Source organism: Montipora capricornis, chromosome 9 (assembly GCF_036669925.1).
Source record: "Montipora capricornis isolate CH-2021 chromosome 9, ASM3666992v2, whole genome shotgun sequence".
NCBI classification, from domain to species: domain Eukaryota; kingdom Metazoa; phylum Cnidaria; class Anthozoa; order Scleractinia; family Acroporidae; genus Montipora; species Montipora capricornis.
The window spans coordinates 13,143,655-13,158,654 of NC_090891.1; the positions used below are offsets into that span (position 1 = coordinate 13,143,655).

The window sequence follows — 15,000 nt, forward strand, 5'->3', positions numbered from 1 at the left end:
TGGAAGTAAATTTACCGTTTTTGCTTCGCTTTACTTTGTATTTGAGGGCAATTTTCCAAGTACAAGCTCCCGGGGGGCTTATATTTGGATGGGCGATTTAACGGAGGGTTTTTTGCGTTGCCTCTTTGGGGGGCGTATATTTGGAGGGGCTTATACACGGAGGGGCGTATTTTCCGAATTTTACGGTATACCGCTCCTTAATTGAACCCTATATTTCCTATGGTCTCATTGCCTAAGGCCAAGCTGCTAACATACATCTAAAACTTGGGTTTCTGAAGAAGAACTTTGTCTCCCTTCCCGTGAGGTGTGTTTCCTTGGCAGATCTTTGATTGTGAGCATAATCGTTCCCTTTCTGTTTCCTTTCATATCTCTGTCTAGAAATTCAGTTTCTTTACTGACTACGCAGAAATCATCCACACCAGGTAATTTTGACCGAATCTCCCGCCCGAATAGAAGTTTGGCCGGACTCTCGCCCGTAGTTGTATGGGGTGTGCTTCTGTTACTAAGCAAGAAGCTAGGCAGCTCATTTCGCCAATCACGTCCTTCAGCATGGGTGACCCGCATCTCTTTCAGTAAGCTACAATTCTGTCTTTCTACTTCGCCGTTTGCCTGCGGCCATAATGGTGTTGATGTTCTGTGCTCAATGTTATTGTCCTTGATGTAAGTTTCAAATTTGTCTGGGGCTAATTGTGGCCCATTATCGGTTTTTAAAGTCATAGGGATCCAGCTTATCATTTTACTTGTTGTCACTGACTTGGTCACCGCTACTTCGAAAAAACGGCTATAATAATCCACCACAACTAATAGGTAGTCGCTCGTAGGAAGACGTCCTAGCAAATCAGCTGCCACAATGGTCTTGCCAAGGTTGAGTGGGTAGTTCAGTTCTCTTCATTGGTTCTGGTGGTAACTACTTGCTGACCAGTTGGCATTCATGCACCGCTGCTCCACTTTTCGGTGTATGCCATGCCACCATGTTTGGTCTTTACTATTCCTTGATTCCCCTCATGTGCGAGATCCGAAACTTGCTTTCGGAGTTTTCTTGGAATGACCGTTTTCGACTGGGGGGTACTGGTTTAGGCATGACAATGCATCAGCTACATTCTGTGGACCTGGTCTGTATTTAAAGGTGGTCTCATACGGCTGGAGCCTCAGAACCCAACGTTCACTTCTTGCAGAGGGCCGTGATTTACTTGAGTAAATCACCTCGAGTGGTAGTTGTGATCCCGTATTTGCTCATTCGTTGAATCTCCTAACTCACAATTCCCAGCCTGATTGCTGAGCCGTACTACAAATTGATCTACTGTTTCGTGTTCCCCTTTCTTCATCTGGCGAAAAAAGTGACGCTCGTATGATATGTTTACTTGTGGTGTAAAATATGCATCAAGTTTTGACAGCGCAGCTTTATAGTCGTTGACGGTTTCACCTGCGGGTACATCAGGATCGGTCAGAGTCTCAAACACTTCTTGGACATCCATACTGGCACAGTGCAATAGTAACGCTTTCTGCCGAGTAGCTGCAGTAACTCCTCGACCATCGACATAAAATTGGAAAACTTTTTTCCATCGTCTGCATCGTGTTCCCACGCTCGTGCTATCTCCTTTGCAATCGAATTGCAGTATTCCACGAAGATCATCATTTGTTGCCATAACTATCGCTTACATCTCTTCAGGGCACTCATCAAAATGTTTCTATCCTTGTCGCCAATTGTAATAACCGGATTTAACCATTGAAAGAACGGATCGAACCAAAAATGAACTCAACAAATGTTTAATCTCATTCCATGTGCTCCTTACCCATAGTACACTGGGGTTTATGTTAAACTTACGCCACAAACACCACGGGGGTCATGGGGTGCCAAGTGGACAAGTTGCTGGTTGTTAGTGGCTACAAACTCCCTGCTTGGTATGCAATCATTGTACGTCACAGCTCCTTATGGATGAATCTCCAGCACATTTTCAAATTGGGCAAACATTACCACATTGATGACATGGTCACCGGCTGCTCCCAAACGAAGGATGATGAACACATTTCCGTCTTGACGAGGGTTCAATAAATCACTGTTCGCTGCTTCACTGACCACGTTGTTTGACATGAACAATATACGCGTTGCTTTCCCAAACGTCGGGAGTCACCATGCTGGGCTGTCCTTTTCTCCAGGCTTCACTGGCTTGCACAAATCCAAAGTAGCCTTCCCTGCCTTTATGGGAATTGTTCGCATTCAACTCCAGTGTTTGAAAGGGGTACTCTTCACCCCTCACCAACTACTTGATGCTGACCAAAAGAAGGAAAAGGGATTAGTGTATAGCAACCCTACCAGAAGAACTGATCGGGAATTCAGCCTTGAAAGAGATTTCCCTCGTCAAAATCCAACTAATTAACTAGAGAAAATACACGGATTCACTTCTCGCCGAGGGATACCTAGCAACTTCTTGCTTCTCAGGATAGTCTCTGGCTTCTTCCAAGGTCTTGGACAAGGGAGAAGACAATCTCAGTTGGCATACATGGAAGCTCATCTTGATGTCATCCTCTTGCCAACTTCCTGCTAGACCCACACCATTCAGAAAAAAAATGTCGTGCCGCAGCATTGTAAAAGAACCGAATCTTCAATTTCACACGAGTTTGCCCAAGTGGAGAATCTCAGAGTTTGAAGATTAGGGTTCTAGACACATCTGCACGATAATGGACGTGCTCGAGTTTGGAAAGTTGCAACGCTGCTTTCTTGATAGCTGTGAGTGCAGTATAGTCGGCGTGTGGGGCCCCATCATTGGTGTCGTTGGCTTTCAGAGGTGTGGCAAAGTTCAATCTATTTTGGCCATCACTGTAGTAGAGGAACGAACTCTGGGGTCTCAGCAAACTGTTGGCTTCTTGCTGATCATAGTTGACTAGGGTCTCCAAATACGCCCTGTACGCATATGTGTCTGCCTTTGGGCTGATGAGGGTCCCGTTCATGTGAATTGTCAGTTGTTTGATGAGGGTGTGCGCCAAGTTGGTCATAGGGTAAAGTGTTTCGCCATCAGCTAGGTTCCCGCCATCACTTTTTTTCAATCACAGGTGTGCCACTGAAGTCTTGGAGTCCTTCTTGCAAAATGTCTTTGTCTGTCGACAAAATCTCGCCACCCTGGACCCTCCCAACTTGATTGCTGGGGCTGTACCCTCTCAAACTGCCTCCACGCATCGTTTTCATCATACCATAGGCTCGGATCTCCTTTTTATGCTATCCGTTTTAAATGCAGGGTTAGGATGGTATGTCCTTTACCAAACCGAATGAGCTTTCTATTCATTTCAAAGACTTATGTTTCCACCACTTGGATATACATGTATTGCACCTGCAACGGTTCAAAATACACTGTGCCTTTCCCTTCTTTCTTGTCCTGCATTTCTAGTACCAAGTCAGTGACTTGACTCCCCACAATGCTGCTAACTCCTACATCCGAGTACACATGAAGGGTACGCTATCCCTCTGCAATTGCATGAGGCACTGTGTGCCACTTCAAGATTTTTTCAAAGGCTTTCAACATTTAAGTTTTTTAAGTTCCCGTCCCTTTTCTTGAGCGGTTGTGCCCTGGCATATTTGGATAATGCAATGGCTTCCTAGATTGTACTTGGCCAAATGCTGCACCTCCACCAAATCTGCCACCCACTGTTGATCCAAGCCAAACAACAAAACGGCAAGAGCTGGGAATGACGCCCTTGGGGTTTTCGCTTTGATAGAAGCTCTGTACCGTCAACTCCACCCAGACACTGCTGAGTGACCCTACCACTGCCATTGCGGGGAACCCTTGAGGGTGTCCCTGGCCGAGAGTGATACGCCTAACTATGGCCGGTGCTATCTGACCTGCTGCCAAACAGAGTGCTGCAGCTTTTTCCAGTGCCATTTATGTACTTAAAAAACATAACAAACCGTGGCTGCACGAAAAACTAAATTAACAAGTGCATAAATAAATAATGCGAAATAACGGTAAACTGCCATATGCAACATGATTTAAAGCGGTGCAAGTTTCAGGATGGTATAAGTGAGGACAGAAATAAATGTCTATCGTGATTTGTACAGATCATAGACATACTTTCAGTTTCAATACTCAGATTTAAAAACTTCTTTATAGACGTTTTTTAACCAGTTGAGTAGGGATCCAGACAGACGATTTTTAATATATTAACAATTAAAGATCGCCACTTGGAACTCTTGGCAACGACTCTGTGGTTAACTATTAACATTTCATAGCGTGAGAACCAGAACCCGAACTGCGCAAAGATTCCAAGTCCTACCATGTAGAAACGGAAAACAGAAGGTGAACGAAACAAACTTCATTTCATAGTGTTTTACTGATAAGTAACAACTCATATTTTAAAAAGGGGCCAGTATAGATTTCGAAAAACAATGCGAATCACAGCACTTAAAAGAAAAGTATAATGCCATTAAGGCCAGGCGAAACAATCAAGCATTACTTTCAACATCTTGTCTTTCTCCATTTTGCAATGAAATGGTTTTCCGGCAGGTGTGGCTGATTCAAGAATTTCCCACGTTTGAATGCTCGGCACGTCTGACTGCCAACATTACAAAACGTCGGTGGGTAGCAAACATGACAATCGTGTCGATGCACTAGTTCTTAGCAAAAAGCAAAAAGCGTAATGCGGGCTCGCTTCGTCAGATGTTTTCCTCTTTCGTTTGCGGCGTTCTTGTGATGATCGACCATGATGCCGGACGACAAATACGGTCCATCGTTTAGCCGCCGGGCCGGCTTTAACTAGCTTAACAATAAAGCCCATTTATACTTCTACGAAGACATCGTTTTGACGTCGAAAGACTTAAGAGCAGGAACGAGAATGATGCCGTGAAAGGTGTAATAATGATAAGATTTTTCGATCATTGGAAAGCCATGTCATTTTGAAAAATTTTATGGGAATATATCTTCAAAGCGGAGAAAACAGTTTTCGAAGTGACTTGTACTGGATATTTATTACTTTTAATTGCGAAAAACGCCAAAAACTGTAATTCAATCTTAACTCAACTCAAATTCAACTCAACTTGTAAGTCGATGAATAGCCGATCCCACTAAATCAACTGTTGATTTTTGAAGCCCTCTGTCCAATCCACGTTCTTAAGATTCTTAAATTTGTTATTTCTAAGCCACTTTTTAACATTCATTCTTAAATGGCCTTGTCCCAAATTATGTTGGTGTGCTATAATCCTCGCAGTTATTAATTGTGTTGCAAATAAACTTTCATTCATTCCTTCCTTCGTTGTTGTTAGTCCATCCACAGGGAGCCCACACAATCGGATGTGCAGCCGATTGTTATTTTATAGTAAATGTACTGGATTTACCGTTTGCTTCACCCATAGCGATATATCGTTAACTATGTATGTAAATCAATGATAAATAAACGTTGAATTACCTTACCTGTGGTTTATATTCGTCCTTTTACCTCATAAGCGGTTTTTTGAGCGATTTTGAATGAATTTGAGTTTGCCGTTGACTGTTCCACATATAAGAAACAGTCAACGGCAAACTCAAATTCATTCAAAATTGCTCAAAAAACCGCTTATGAGGTAAAAGGACGAATATAAACCACAGGTAAGGTAATTCAACGTTTATTTATCATTGATTTACATACATAGTTAACGATATATCGCTATGGGTGAAGCAAACGGTAAATCTAGTACATTTACTATAAAATAACAATCGGCTACACATCCGATTGTGTGGGCCCCCTGTGGTCCATCGATAGCGTAAGATCTTAGTTTCAGCGGTCGGAGGTGCATAGGATCTGTTAAGCAAGACAGCATTTGCCATTTTAGTTGAAAAGAGCTTGTATAATAATGGAGAGGCAGATTCGACTGTGTAATTACTAGACGCTATCTTCCGGATTGCCTCCTTCCACTGAAATGGAATAGCTGTCATGAGTCCATAAAACATAGTAAAAAGAGGTTAGAGATTGGACTTCCTATTAAGCCACCAAGAGAAAAATTCCCGTTTGGAACCAGGACCCTATAAAGATTGGCTTTCCATCCTCGACATCATCTGATGACTTAAAATGCTGCGAGTCTATAAAATGGTGCGATAGAATTCAGGGAGATTTCCAAATTGATCAAATTACAGTCATAATTGCACTTGTAGTTGCATGATTCGGAATTATTTTCCAAGAGGCATTACTACAAGCAATTGCAAAGAGGGTTCAGACACTCAGTGTTAATAACCGTACAATGCGTGTCATTCAAGTCAACGCGTCCCCAACCCCCTCCCCCCCCCCCCCCAACCCAAGCAAAGTTGTTTCCATTTCCACTTGGCACTCAAACTAAAGTGCATCAACATTGAAAAAGGGGAGGGGAAGGAGGGGCATTGGGACCTTTCTTATGAACTGGAAGAGGGGTTTTAGGAAGAAGAGGTGAATTTTTCATTTAGTGTCTCAACCTTTTTGCAATTGCTTGTAGATTACAAAAAAAAAAGGTTTGATCCAGGCTATTTTAAGTGATCCTTCCATCAGTTCCAAAAAAGCATTTTCAAGCTGCCGTGTTTCTTTCCTGCAATATATTTTTGTCTTTATTTTCGTACTCTCCCAGAGGAAATCGAGGATAATTCTTTAAATCTTTTCAACGGTCGGTGTGATTGTGTGTTTCTAAACTATGGTTTTCCAGTTTAATATCGGACTAATCCGTCCAAGTCTACAAGTCACGTGATTTTACTTGGGTTAATTCCGGTTTAGGTGAAACGTCGACGCTGGACTTTCCGTTTCCTTGCTATTTCTCTTGCATACGACTAAAGAACCTTAAGAGGTTCATTTATCAGGGAGCTGACAGAGAACTAAGGCATTGAATATTCCATAAATTACAGTTACGACAACACGGATTTTTGCATCAAGTTGTAAACCGCTAGACAGTATCCAACGTCCATTGGACCTAGAAGAATAAAGTATGGGCTTTACGGTTGTTACATCAGCGAACTACAAATGAGCGCCTTATACAAGAAAAAGATAAAGAACAATGTCGAGGGCCGTCTATGAATTTCATTGAGTGTGTACTCAACAAATACAGGCTCGGGTCATCATATGATAATCAGAAGCGATGATCCTTTTATGGAAGTGGTGAGGCAATATGACAGAGCCAAGCTGTTCGAATCGGGGAGAGTACTGACGTTCAATCACATATCACGATAAACAAACCTGGGCCAGGATGCTGCTGTATTGGTAGTGTTATTGGGATAAGTATTGTTAACTTTGAAGTTTTGGTCCATTCAGTTGTGTTGCTTTTACCATCCACCTATGAATTAATACCAAAATAAAAATACCAGGATCAGTACAAAGCGTTGTTAAATGGAGAAAAGAACTCAAGATAAATCCGAAAATTGAATAAATTGTTGAGGATAGCATAAAACGAACATCGCGCATGATGGAGTACGTTCAGTTTATCATTCAAAACATACAGAACCCTGCAATAGCTTCAGTGGGGTTAAAATGAATATAAAATTCTGGCAACCAGTTAACCTGATTTTGATAAAGTATGGAGGAAGTCTTTATCGCGACAGTACATAAAGGTGGTTTTTCACGTGAGGTCATCGCCGCCATGTTGGTGGACAAAAACAAAAGATCTCTCATTAGCTCATTCGTCCACCAGCAATGGTACATGGCATCATTGTTTTCAGTGTCTGGTTGCAAACCATCTATTCAGAGTTCGAGGATTGTGCTGCAAAATACCACTTAGATGAGCTTGAGACTCTAATGAAGTGATTATTATCACTATTAATATCATTATATATCATTTAAATCATTATCTTTGCAAACGAGTGTGCAGCACCACCACTTAGCTTGAACTGTAATTTTAAAAACAAAGAGGCCTTACTTCACAGCCTGAAAAAAACGAAATTAATATATTTATCTCATCTTTTGCCAACCAAATTGGGTGGGAACGTACACCATGAATGTGGTAGAACAAAACTTGGCAAGATTTCCGCACAGGTCCCTCATTATGCATACTCTCCTTTGCTTCAAGAAACAATAGCGATAACAATAGATATCCTTTGGGACTGTGGCGCTTTGTTCTTTCTTCTTAGGGGGTGTTTACATGATACCGGTACGAGTTTCATTCTCGTACGAGTTGTCAATTTCATACCGCGTTTACATGGACGACACAAATATTGACACAGGGATGACCATCGATTACCGGACGCCATCTAGAAATACAACGCATGCGTCAATAGTCCCAGTCCACCACGACTTGACGACTCGTACCGGAATGGGAGTCAATGTAGTGTTTACATGATACCGGTATAACTTTTCATGCCGTTATGAGAATTTCGATCCGGTACAACTACCGGGATGAACTCATACCGGTATGAGTTGTACTGGTATGAGATTTTTCACCGGTATCATGTAAACAAATACAGAGCGATAAGTAAGAACCGGGATGAACTCGTACCAGAATGAAACTCGTACCGGTATCATGTAAACACCCCCTTATAGGCTTCTTTTTTTTTAAGGCTATATGGACTTTACAAAAACCGGTAGAACTTTTGACTGAAATACGGAATATTGAACATTTTTTCCTGCAATTTTGGCACTTTTCCTGCAGGTTTAGCCACTTTTCAATTTTAGAATAAGTGAAAAAAGTGGAGTTTCAAGCAATCGATGTCATATGGTTCAGATTCTTCTACATAACAAACAGACCAAATAAAAGGAAGGATTACGTTTTTGCAAACGTTAGCACTTATATTTGAACTGACTTAACGGATTAGAGTGTAATGTGAAGTGTTAGTTTTCTACCCCATATGAACCATGTGAGCGTTAGCTTTAATAATGGAAATGGGGCATGAAGAAAAAGCAGGTCACAGACCACAGCAATACTGGATAAAGCTAAAACTATCACGGTGACTAACCTTAACTCCTAAACAATGCCTTTAGTCGTAATTAGTGTTAGGGTTAGCATTATTAAAGGGATGGGGTTGTTTCAAGAGTAATAAAACAGGTATTTCCGATCGGTAACCTACGAGTTGTAGGTTTGAGTGTAGGTGCTCGGCATGTCACGTGTATACTTACCATCGTTATATAAATAGTCTGCGAGATTTCAATTTAAATATCATAAACAAGGTATGACTTAGGAACTTGACACGTTAGCTGTCCAGTGGTTTACAGTGAGTCGGAGTTCAAGGCAAGCTGCGAGTGACATTAGAGGAAAGCTGGGACGAGAAGGAGCAACGGTATGAGCGATGTGGGCAAAGAAGAAAGGACTTCTCTGAACTTCTCAAAGGCCTATGACAGGGTTAGTTGCCCAGTTTTACTGCAAAAGCTTTGTCACAGGGGCTTTGGAATCTCTGGCTCTTACAATGGTGTGAAATCGAATTAAGCCAACTGCAACAAAGCGTGGTTTTGGATGGTGTCTTGCCATCCTGGTCAGATGTTTCTTCTGGCGTTCCGCAAGGTTCTCGTTTAGGTCCACTGTTCTTCGTTATCTTCATTAGTTATCTCCCAGCTGCTGTACTTCCTGGAAATACCATCGCCCTCTAAACAGATGACTTTAAAAGGTGCAAGGATCATTGACTCTGCTTCAGATCAAAAATTGTTTCAGGGAGATTTGGATAACCTTTATCACTAGAGCTCGCGCAATTTTATGGATTTTATTGTAAAGAAATGTAAAATAATGCGAATTACGAAGAAGAAAGAACCTTTTGCTTCAAATTTCTTTTCAAACAACTCAGTTCTGGAGAAGGTCAATGAATTCCAAGATTTAGGAATAACCACTGATCAGCTAGGCTTGATTTCCGCCGCTCACTCGAGTTCGGGTATCCTCCCCGAGAAGAGACGGCTGGACGCGTGAGCGATAGATTGTGTCTGTGACGTAAATTCAAAATATAATTTATGCGAAGTCAATAGTTGCGGGGAAATAGCATTAGACATCCCAAAAACACTGATTTTAAGAAAACAGAAATTACATAACAGTGCTTAAAACGTCTGTGCGAAGTTTCCAGATGATACGAGATTGACTTTGTGGTTAAATGATCGATGTGACTTTGAATTCAACCGGCGAATCATCAACGAAATCGTCGGCTGCTATAGCTCTCAGTCGACCTCATCGGCCCCCTCGTTTTTGCCAGCAATAAACTCAGCAGTACTTTCAATTGATCTTTAGGAATTTTACTTGCTCTTACATTAGCGAAGTATGAGGAGAAAATTGCAATAGCAATGGATTTGAAAACCGTATTTTGACCTTGGCGCCAACTGGAAAATCAGTGAAGTTTGCGAACTCAGGCGGTAGAAAACGACACAATTCCCATTCTCCAGCTTCTCGAACACTTTTCGTTGTCGCAATCTTTGATGTTTCCTATCTTAAATCACTGTAAACCTCGAACAGGCCGGGTCAAAGAATACCTTCGCAGCCAAAACATATAATTTATGCCAGACGGATTTGTACAGGCGAGTTTCTGATTGGCGGAGATTAACAATGGCTCACCTCACGCGTCCAGCCGAGATTTCGGGAGTGAGCGCTAGCTCATTTCCCGAAACAGCGGCTGGTAATCGAGCCTACTGATCAGCACTTGCGATGGAATTTGCACATACACAAGGTAGTGGCCAAAGCAAACAGGATGTTGCGACTTATTAAAAGAACTTGCAGAGATTTTGATGATCGCAAGAACGTGAGAACTCTCTACTCAACTCTTGTACGTGTCCAATTTAGAATACTGCTCTCTTATATGGTCCCCTTACACCAAAAAAGAGCATTGAAAATTTATCTTAAAGACTGAGAACTGCTCACCCAACCAGGGCTACGATTCCGCCCGGGTTGGCGGGCAAGATAGAAAAGTTCCTCCCGCACCCACAGCAAATCACATCACAGGATTCGCAGAACTCCGCCAGTTCGCGCACTGAGAAAAAAATAAATATAGTTATTTTTATAGAGCTGTGGGAACATGGAACTTCCCTCCGTGAGGCAACAAGTGTGAATTATTTCAAAAAGTCTTTTTGATGGATTAGTAAGTACATTCTTTTAGTGTTCTTATTGTTACAACATTTAATATTTATTATTAACATAATTTAATTCGTATTATTATTTTCATTATGGTACCATTGGTGATTTGTTTTAATATGGGGTCCTTGACTCTTTTTCATTTCATCCCTTGGCCTCTGTTTTTGTATGCCATAAATTGTAATAAATAACTATATACATAAAATATAGGGAGGAGAGAAAGGGAGAGGGAGCGATGGGGACAGAAAATGAGATCAGTTTTTATTCATCCTGTAAGTATAAATTAGCCTTTTATATATTCGATTCCCTAGTGCGAATGCATAATTAATTTATTCTGCATGCATGATGAAGTCCGGGCCTGTACGGAAATCATTCCCAAAACTCGGTAAATTCGGGAGCTTAATTAAGCAGTCACGAGCGACAATTGGAAGTGAAGACTTTTCCTTTTGAACTTGTTTTGACACTTTTACATGTATATTGCTAATTGTCTTTTTCATGTTAGAGACAATTACTTTAAAAATCTTGGAGGGACCGTTCGATAAATGATCGGTACGTGCATTACATACCACTTTATGGCCAATAAAATAGGTTCTTAGCAAACTTACACGTCGAAGGTTTGTTTTGAATATCGAAACCCCAAAAAATGACACAGTGTGGGTTCTTTTACATACCTTGATTGAGTAGTTAAATCTGGAACACTCCTTTTGCAAATGGATGGTGTAATTAAATTTGCCCTAAAAAACAATTTTGTCAACATTTACTTTGAGACAATATTGAATTGATCCTTCAAGTACTTAAGAGGGGACATTCAAGAGCCCAACGCGCGAACAGAGTGTCGCTTTTTTTTTTTTTGTTTTTTGTTTTGGGGAGGGGGAGGGGGTGCGCAAGTGAGCCAAGACTGTCCTCGGTCAAAACAAAATTATGCAAAACGTTACACAAACGTTTTATTTGGATCTAATTGTTTGCTCATTCGTTCAGATACACGAGATAAGGACTAAATCCAGCCGTGCTGATAAATTCAGTTACATCAGACGGGTCCACGATGCCCTTACTCTACTTTGTATTTTCCCTCTTGAAAATATGACAAATTCATGCCCCGATTCAAAAGCACTTTCAGTAAAGTTTGAAGGTAGAATTAAACAATCTCTGAAGCCGTGATTAGTATTTTGAAATGTACATTCTGGCGCACCTAAAGATGGAATCGCTTGAATTTTACCTAAATTTGCTTACAATGTTACATACAGCGCTCTAAAAGCTCATTTAGTGAGTTTGGAGCTTTTCCACGAAATATTTCTCTGTTCGGGGAACGTCATGGCTATAGAAGTTTCTAGGTGGCTATTTAGTCTTGACCAAAAGTCTTGTCAATCGTAACAGGTTACATCGAAAACTGGAGCTTACGTAGTAGCCCTTTTTTCCACGAAATTTTCAGGAAACGTTGTTTTAAAATATACTCCTATCCTGTAACAAATTTTGGTGAATGTTGTAGACGTTATAAATAGCGTCCGAATATTTTAGGGGGCGATTTTTTTCACCCGAAACATTAGGAACTAGACTTTCCACCAGTCAAACATATGCTAATACGTCGAATACAAATTAAAATGATTGTTACTGTGAGAACATGAAAAATTAATGTACAGCTTCCTCTGAATTTGCGAGATGCTAAAATAAATTAATTCAGGGAATTAAAGGGGTTTATGCTTGCATGCTTTATTTACCATTAAAACGCTGATAGAAACAGATCATTTCCATAAACGCTGCTACAGGGTAACAATTCTTAAGAACAAAAATAACATTGACTGCTCTTCAAGAGTACATACAGCACTTTCTTATATCTCTCAGATAGTATGCGCGCTGTGATTGCTTGATTTAGGAGGCCGTATCCGAGAGATATTATAGATATCTTACAAGTCACGGCAACCAAGGACGCTAAGTGACAAACAAAGCTGCGAAATTAAATGAGCGAAACTTCAATTTGTCTTAATCGCTTTTTTGCCGCTTGTTCCATTACGCAGTGGTATTGTTGAACTATCTTTATCTACATTAAGGATTCATTTGACCAAACAGCATCTAAATGGCTGAAAGGAGCAAACCTGCAGGGCGAAAATAACTCTGTTACTATCATGAGCAAGAAAGACAAGGGCAGGGGGAATTACAAATGGAGAATGAATGCTGATGGAGGAAAGATACAACTTTATTATCGAGGTGTATAGATTTACGTACACTTCCGTGATGAAATATAAATGACATACGATGTTAATTGTCGTATCAGCCTTTTGATTGGCTAATATTATGTTGAACTTTGGCGCGAGTGGCCTGTGCATTGACAGCAGGAGTGAAATTTGTAAACATGGCGGCCGACTGGTGTATGATTTTCAAAGTTTTTGATCTTTTATTGCTTAGTTTTCTCCACAAAATACTTCAGAAGATCTTTAAAAGTTCTTAAAGTGCTCGAGCGAGGTTTGGAAGGTAAATAGTTTTATTTCAAAAATATTTTGCCATTTGTTTAGGACTTTTGTTCACCATCGCTGGTTTGATCAGCCTCTCGATTAACACCTACCGCGTTAACTTTATGATCTCTGTACTTATATAATAAACAAATTACTTCATGGTTGGCTTGTTTGTACGATTATTATTACTCACTCGTTGTGAAGGATCGTTAAACTCACTCGTTCGCTTCGCTCACTCGTTCGTTTACGCGATCCCTCACAACTCGTGGATAAAAATGGTACGCACTCACCAAACATGAAGTAATCTATATGTACTCGACGAAGAGAACAGATCCGTAGCTATGGATGTTTAAGGTGTTATGTGTCCGCGGGAAACATGGGAAACTAGTGTAGGCTAGCAGTAAAGGTGTAAGATCCCAGTAATTCTACCACCCGTCCATCAAATGTACTTCACCACTCTGCAAAATGTTTAACAGGTCTCTTTTGGACATTGCACCGCATATTGCTGGATTATAACTAAGGGACTTTACCCCGTGTGAAAAGTAAGGGGGGGCCTTGATGTGAACCTGCCTGAGCTGTTAGTAAAAAATCCAAAACGCTCTGCAGTGAAAACTGAGTCATCTGATTCATTGCCAACTTCAAGAAACCTATGTGTACCACTTGTGTAGTGCACTTTCTTAGCTGTTGGGTTGGGAAAGTTTTTACTTACTTCGACACTTCACAGCGAAATAGCCTTCTTTACCACACTTGTGACAAGTCTTGCCTCTACCAGGGCACTTGGCTCTATCAAAAGGCTGATTACTGCCACAATATTTTCAAGGAATTTTACATTTCCTTTCTGTGGACTCTCTTTTCTTGTCTTAATTGCCTGACCACTCCGGTTGCGCTTGTCCTTAGAAGAATTATTTCTACTGGTTACGTAAACTGTCAGGGAAAATTTAAGTACTGTATCCTTAAGATGCTCTTTTTGGACTCTTGACAACTCACTGGCTCTAAGGGCTTCAATGCACCTAGTTAACTCTGAAACTGGGCGCTCCATGAGTGCGGGCACGAGTGGATGACTCTCGAGTGCCAGTAATTAGTCTGTCACGAATTAAACTCTCACAAAGGCTTTTAAAATCACAAGACTCTGCGAACTGGCGCATACGTAAAAGATATTGATCAATTGTTTCATGTTCATATTGATTTCTCATTTCAAATTAACTCTTTCGAACAAGAAATGTTTTTGAAGCAAAAAATGATCACCTAACGCAGACAAAATCTTCTTGGGGGTCTTTCTTATCTTCTTCAGTAAAGGTAGTAAGGCTGTTCATAACTTGAACACAGTATTTTCCCATAACAGTGCACAATGCCCCAGCCTGGACCTCCTTTGCTTTCATGTTCAACTCGGTGGTGGTAACATAGTACTGCCAAGATTGTCTAAAAAAATCCAATTAATTGGTGGACAAATATATCGTATTTCACATTCATAGGCCGTGGGACTTGCTTGCAACTAGAAAAAATACTCCCTTCAAAACCTTCGGTTGTAAATATTTACGTTTCCTTGTGTTTTCTTTACGTTTCTTTTCGGTTCTTTGTCTGGCAATATGTTTGTGCTCAACA

At 40.8% G+C, this 15,000-nt stretch overlaps 1 protein-coding gene and 1 long non-coding RNA gene across 5 annotated transcripts in view; one reads left to right on the top strand and one right to left on the bottom strand.

The window, feature by feature from the left end:
* LOC138016671 (uncharacterized) overlaps positions 1-15,000 on the top strand; it is a 310,549-nt gene that overhangs the window by 62,463 nt on the left and 233,086 nt on the right. The gene's annotated exons all lie outside the window — the stretch shown is intronic.
* The window catches only part of LOC138016670 (uncharacterized), a 171,002-nt gene that overhangs the window by 36,987 nt on the left and 119,015 nt on the right, over positions 1-15,000 (bottom strand). For all 4 annotated transcript variants that reach the window (XM_068863857.1, XM_068863856.1, XM_068863859.1 and 1 more), the window contains 2 exons: positions 11,623-11,685; positions 7,159-7,255 (listed from right to left, as the gene is read on the bottom strand). In XM_068863857.1, coding sequence (XP_068719958.1) covers positions 7,159-7,255; positions 11,623-11,685 — 160 coding nt within the window. The remainder of the gene's footprint in view (positions 1-7,158; positions 7,256-11,622; positions 11,686-15,000) is intronic.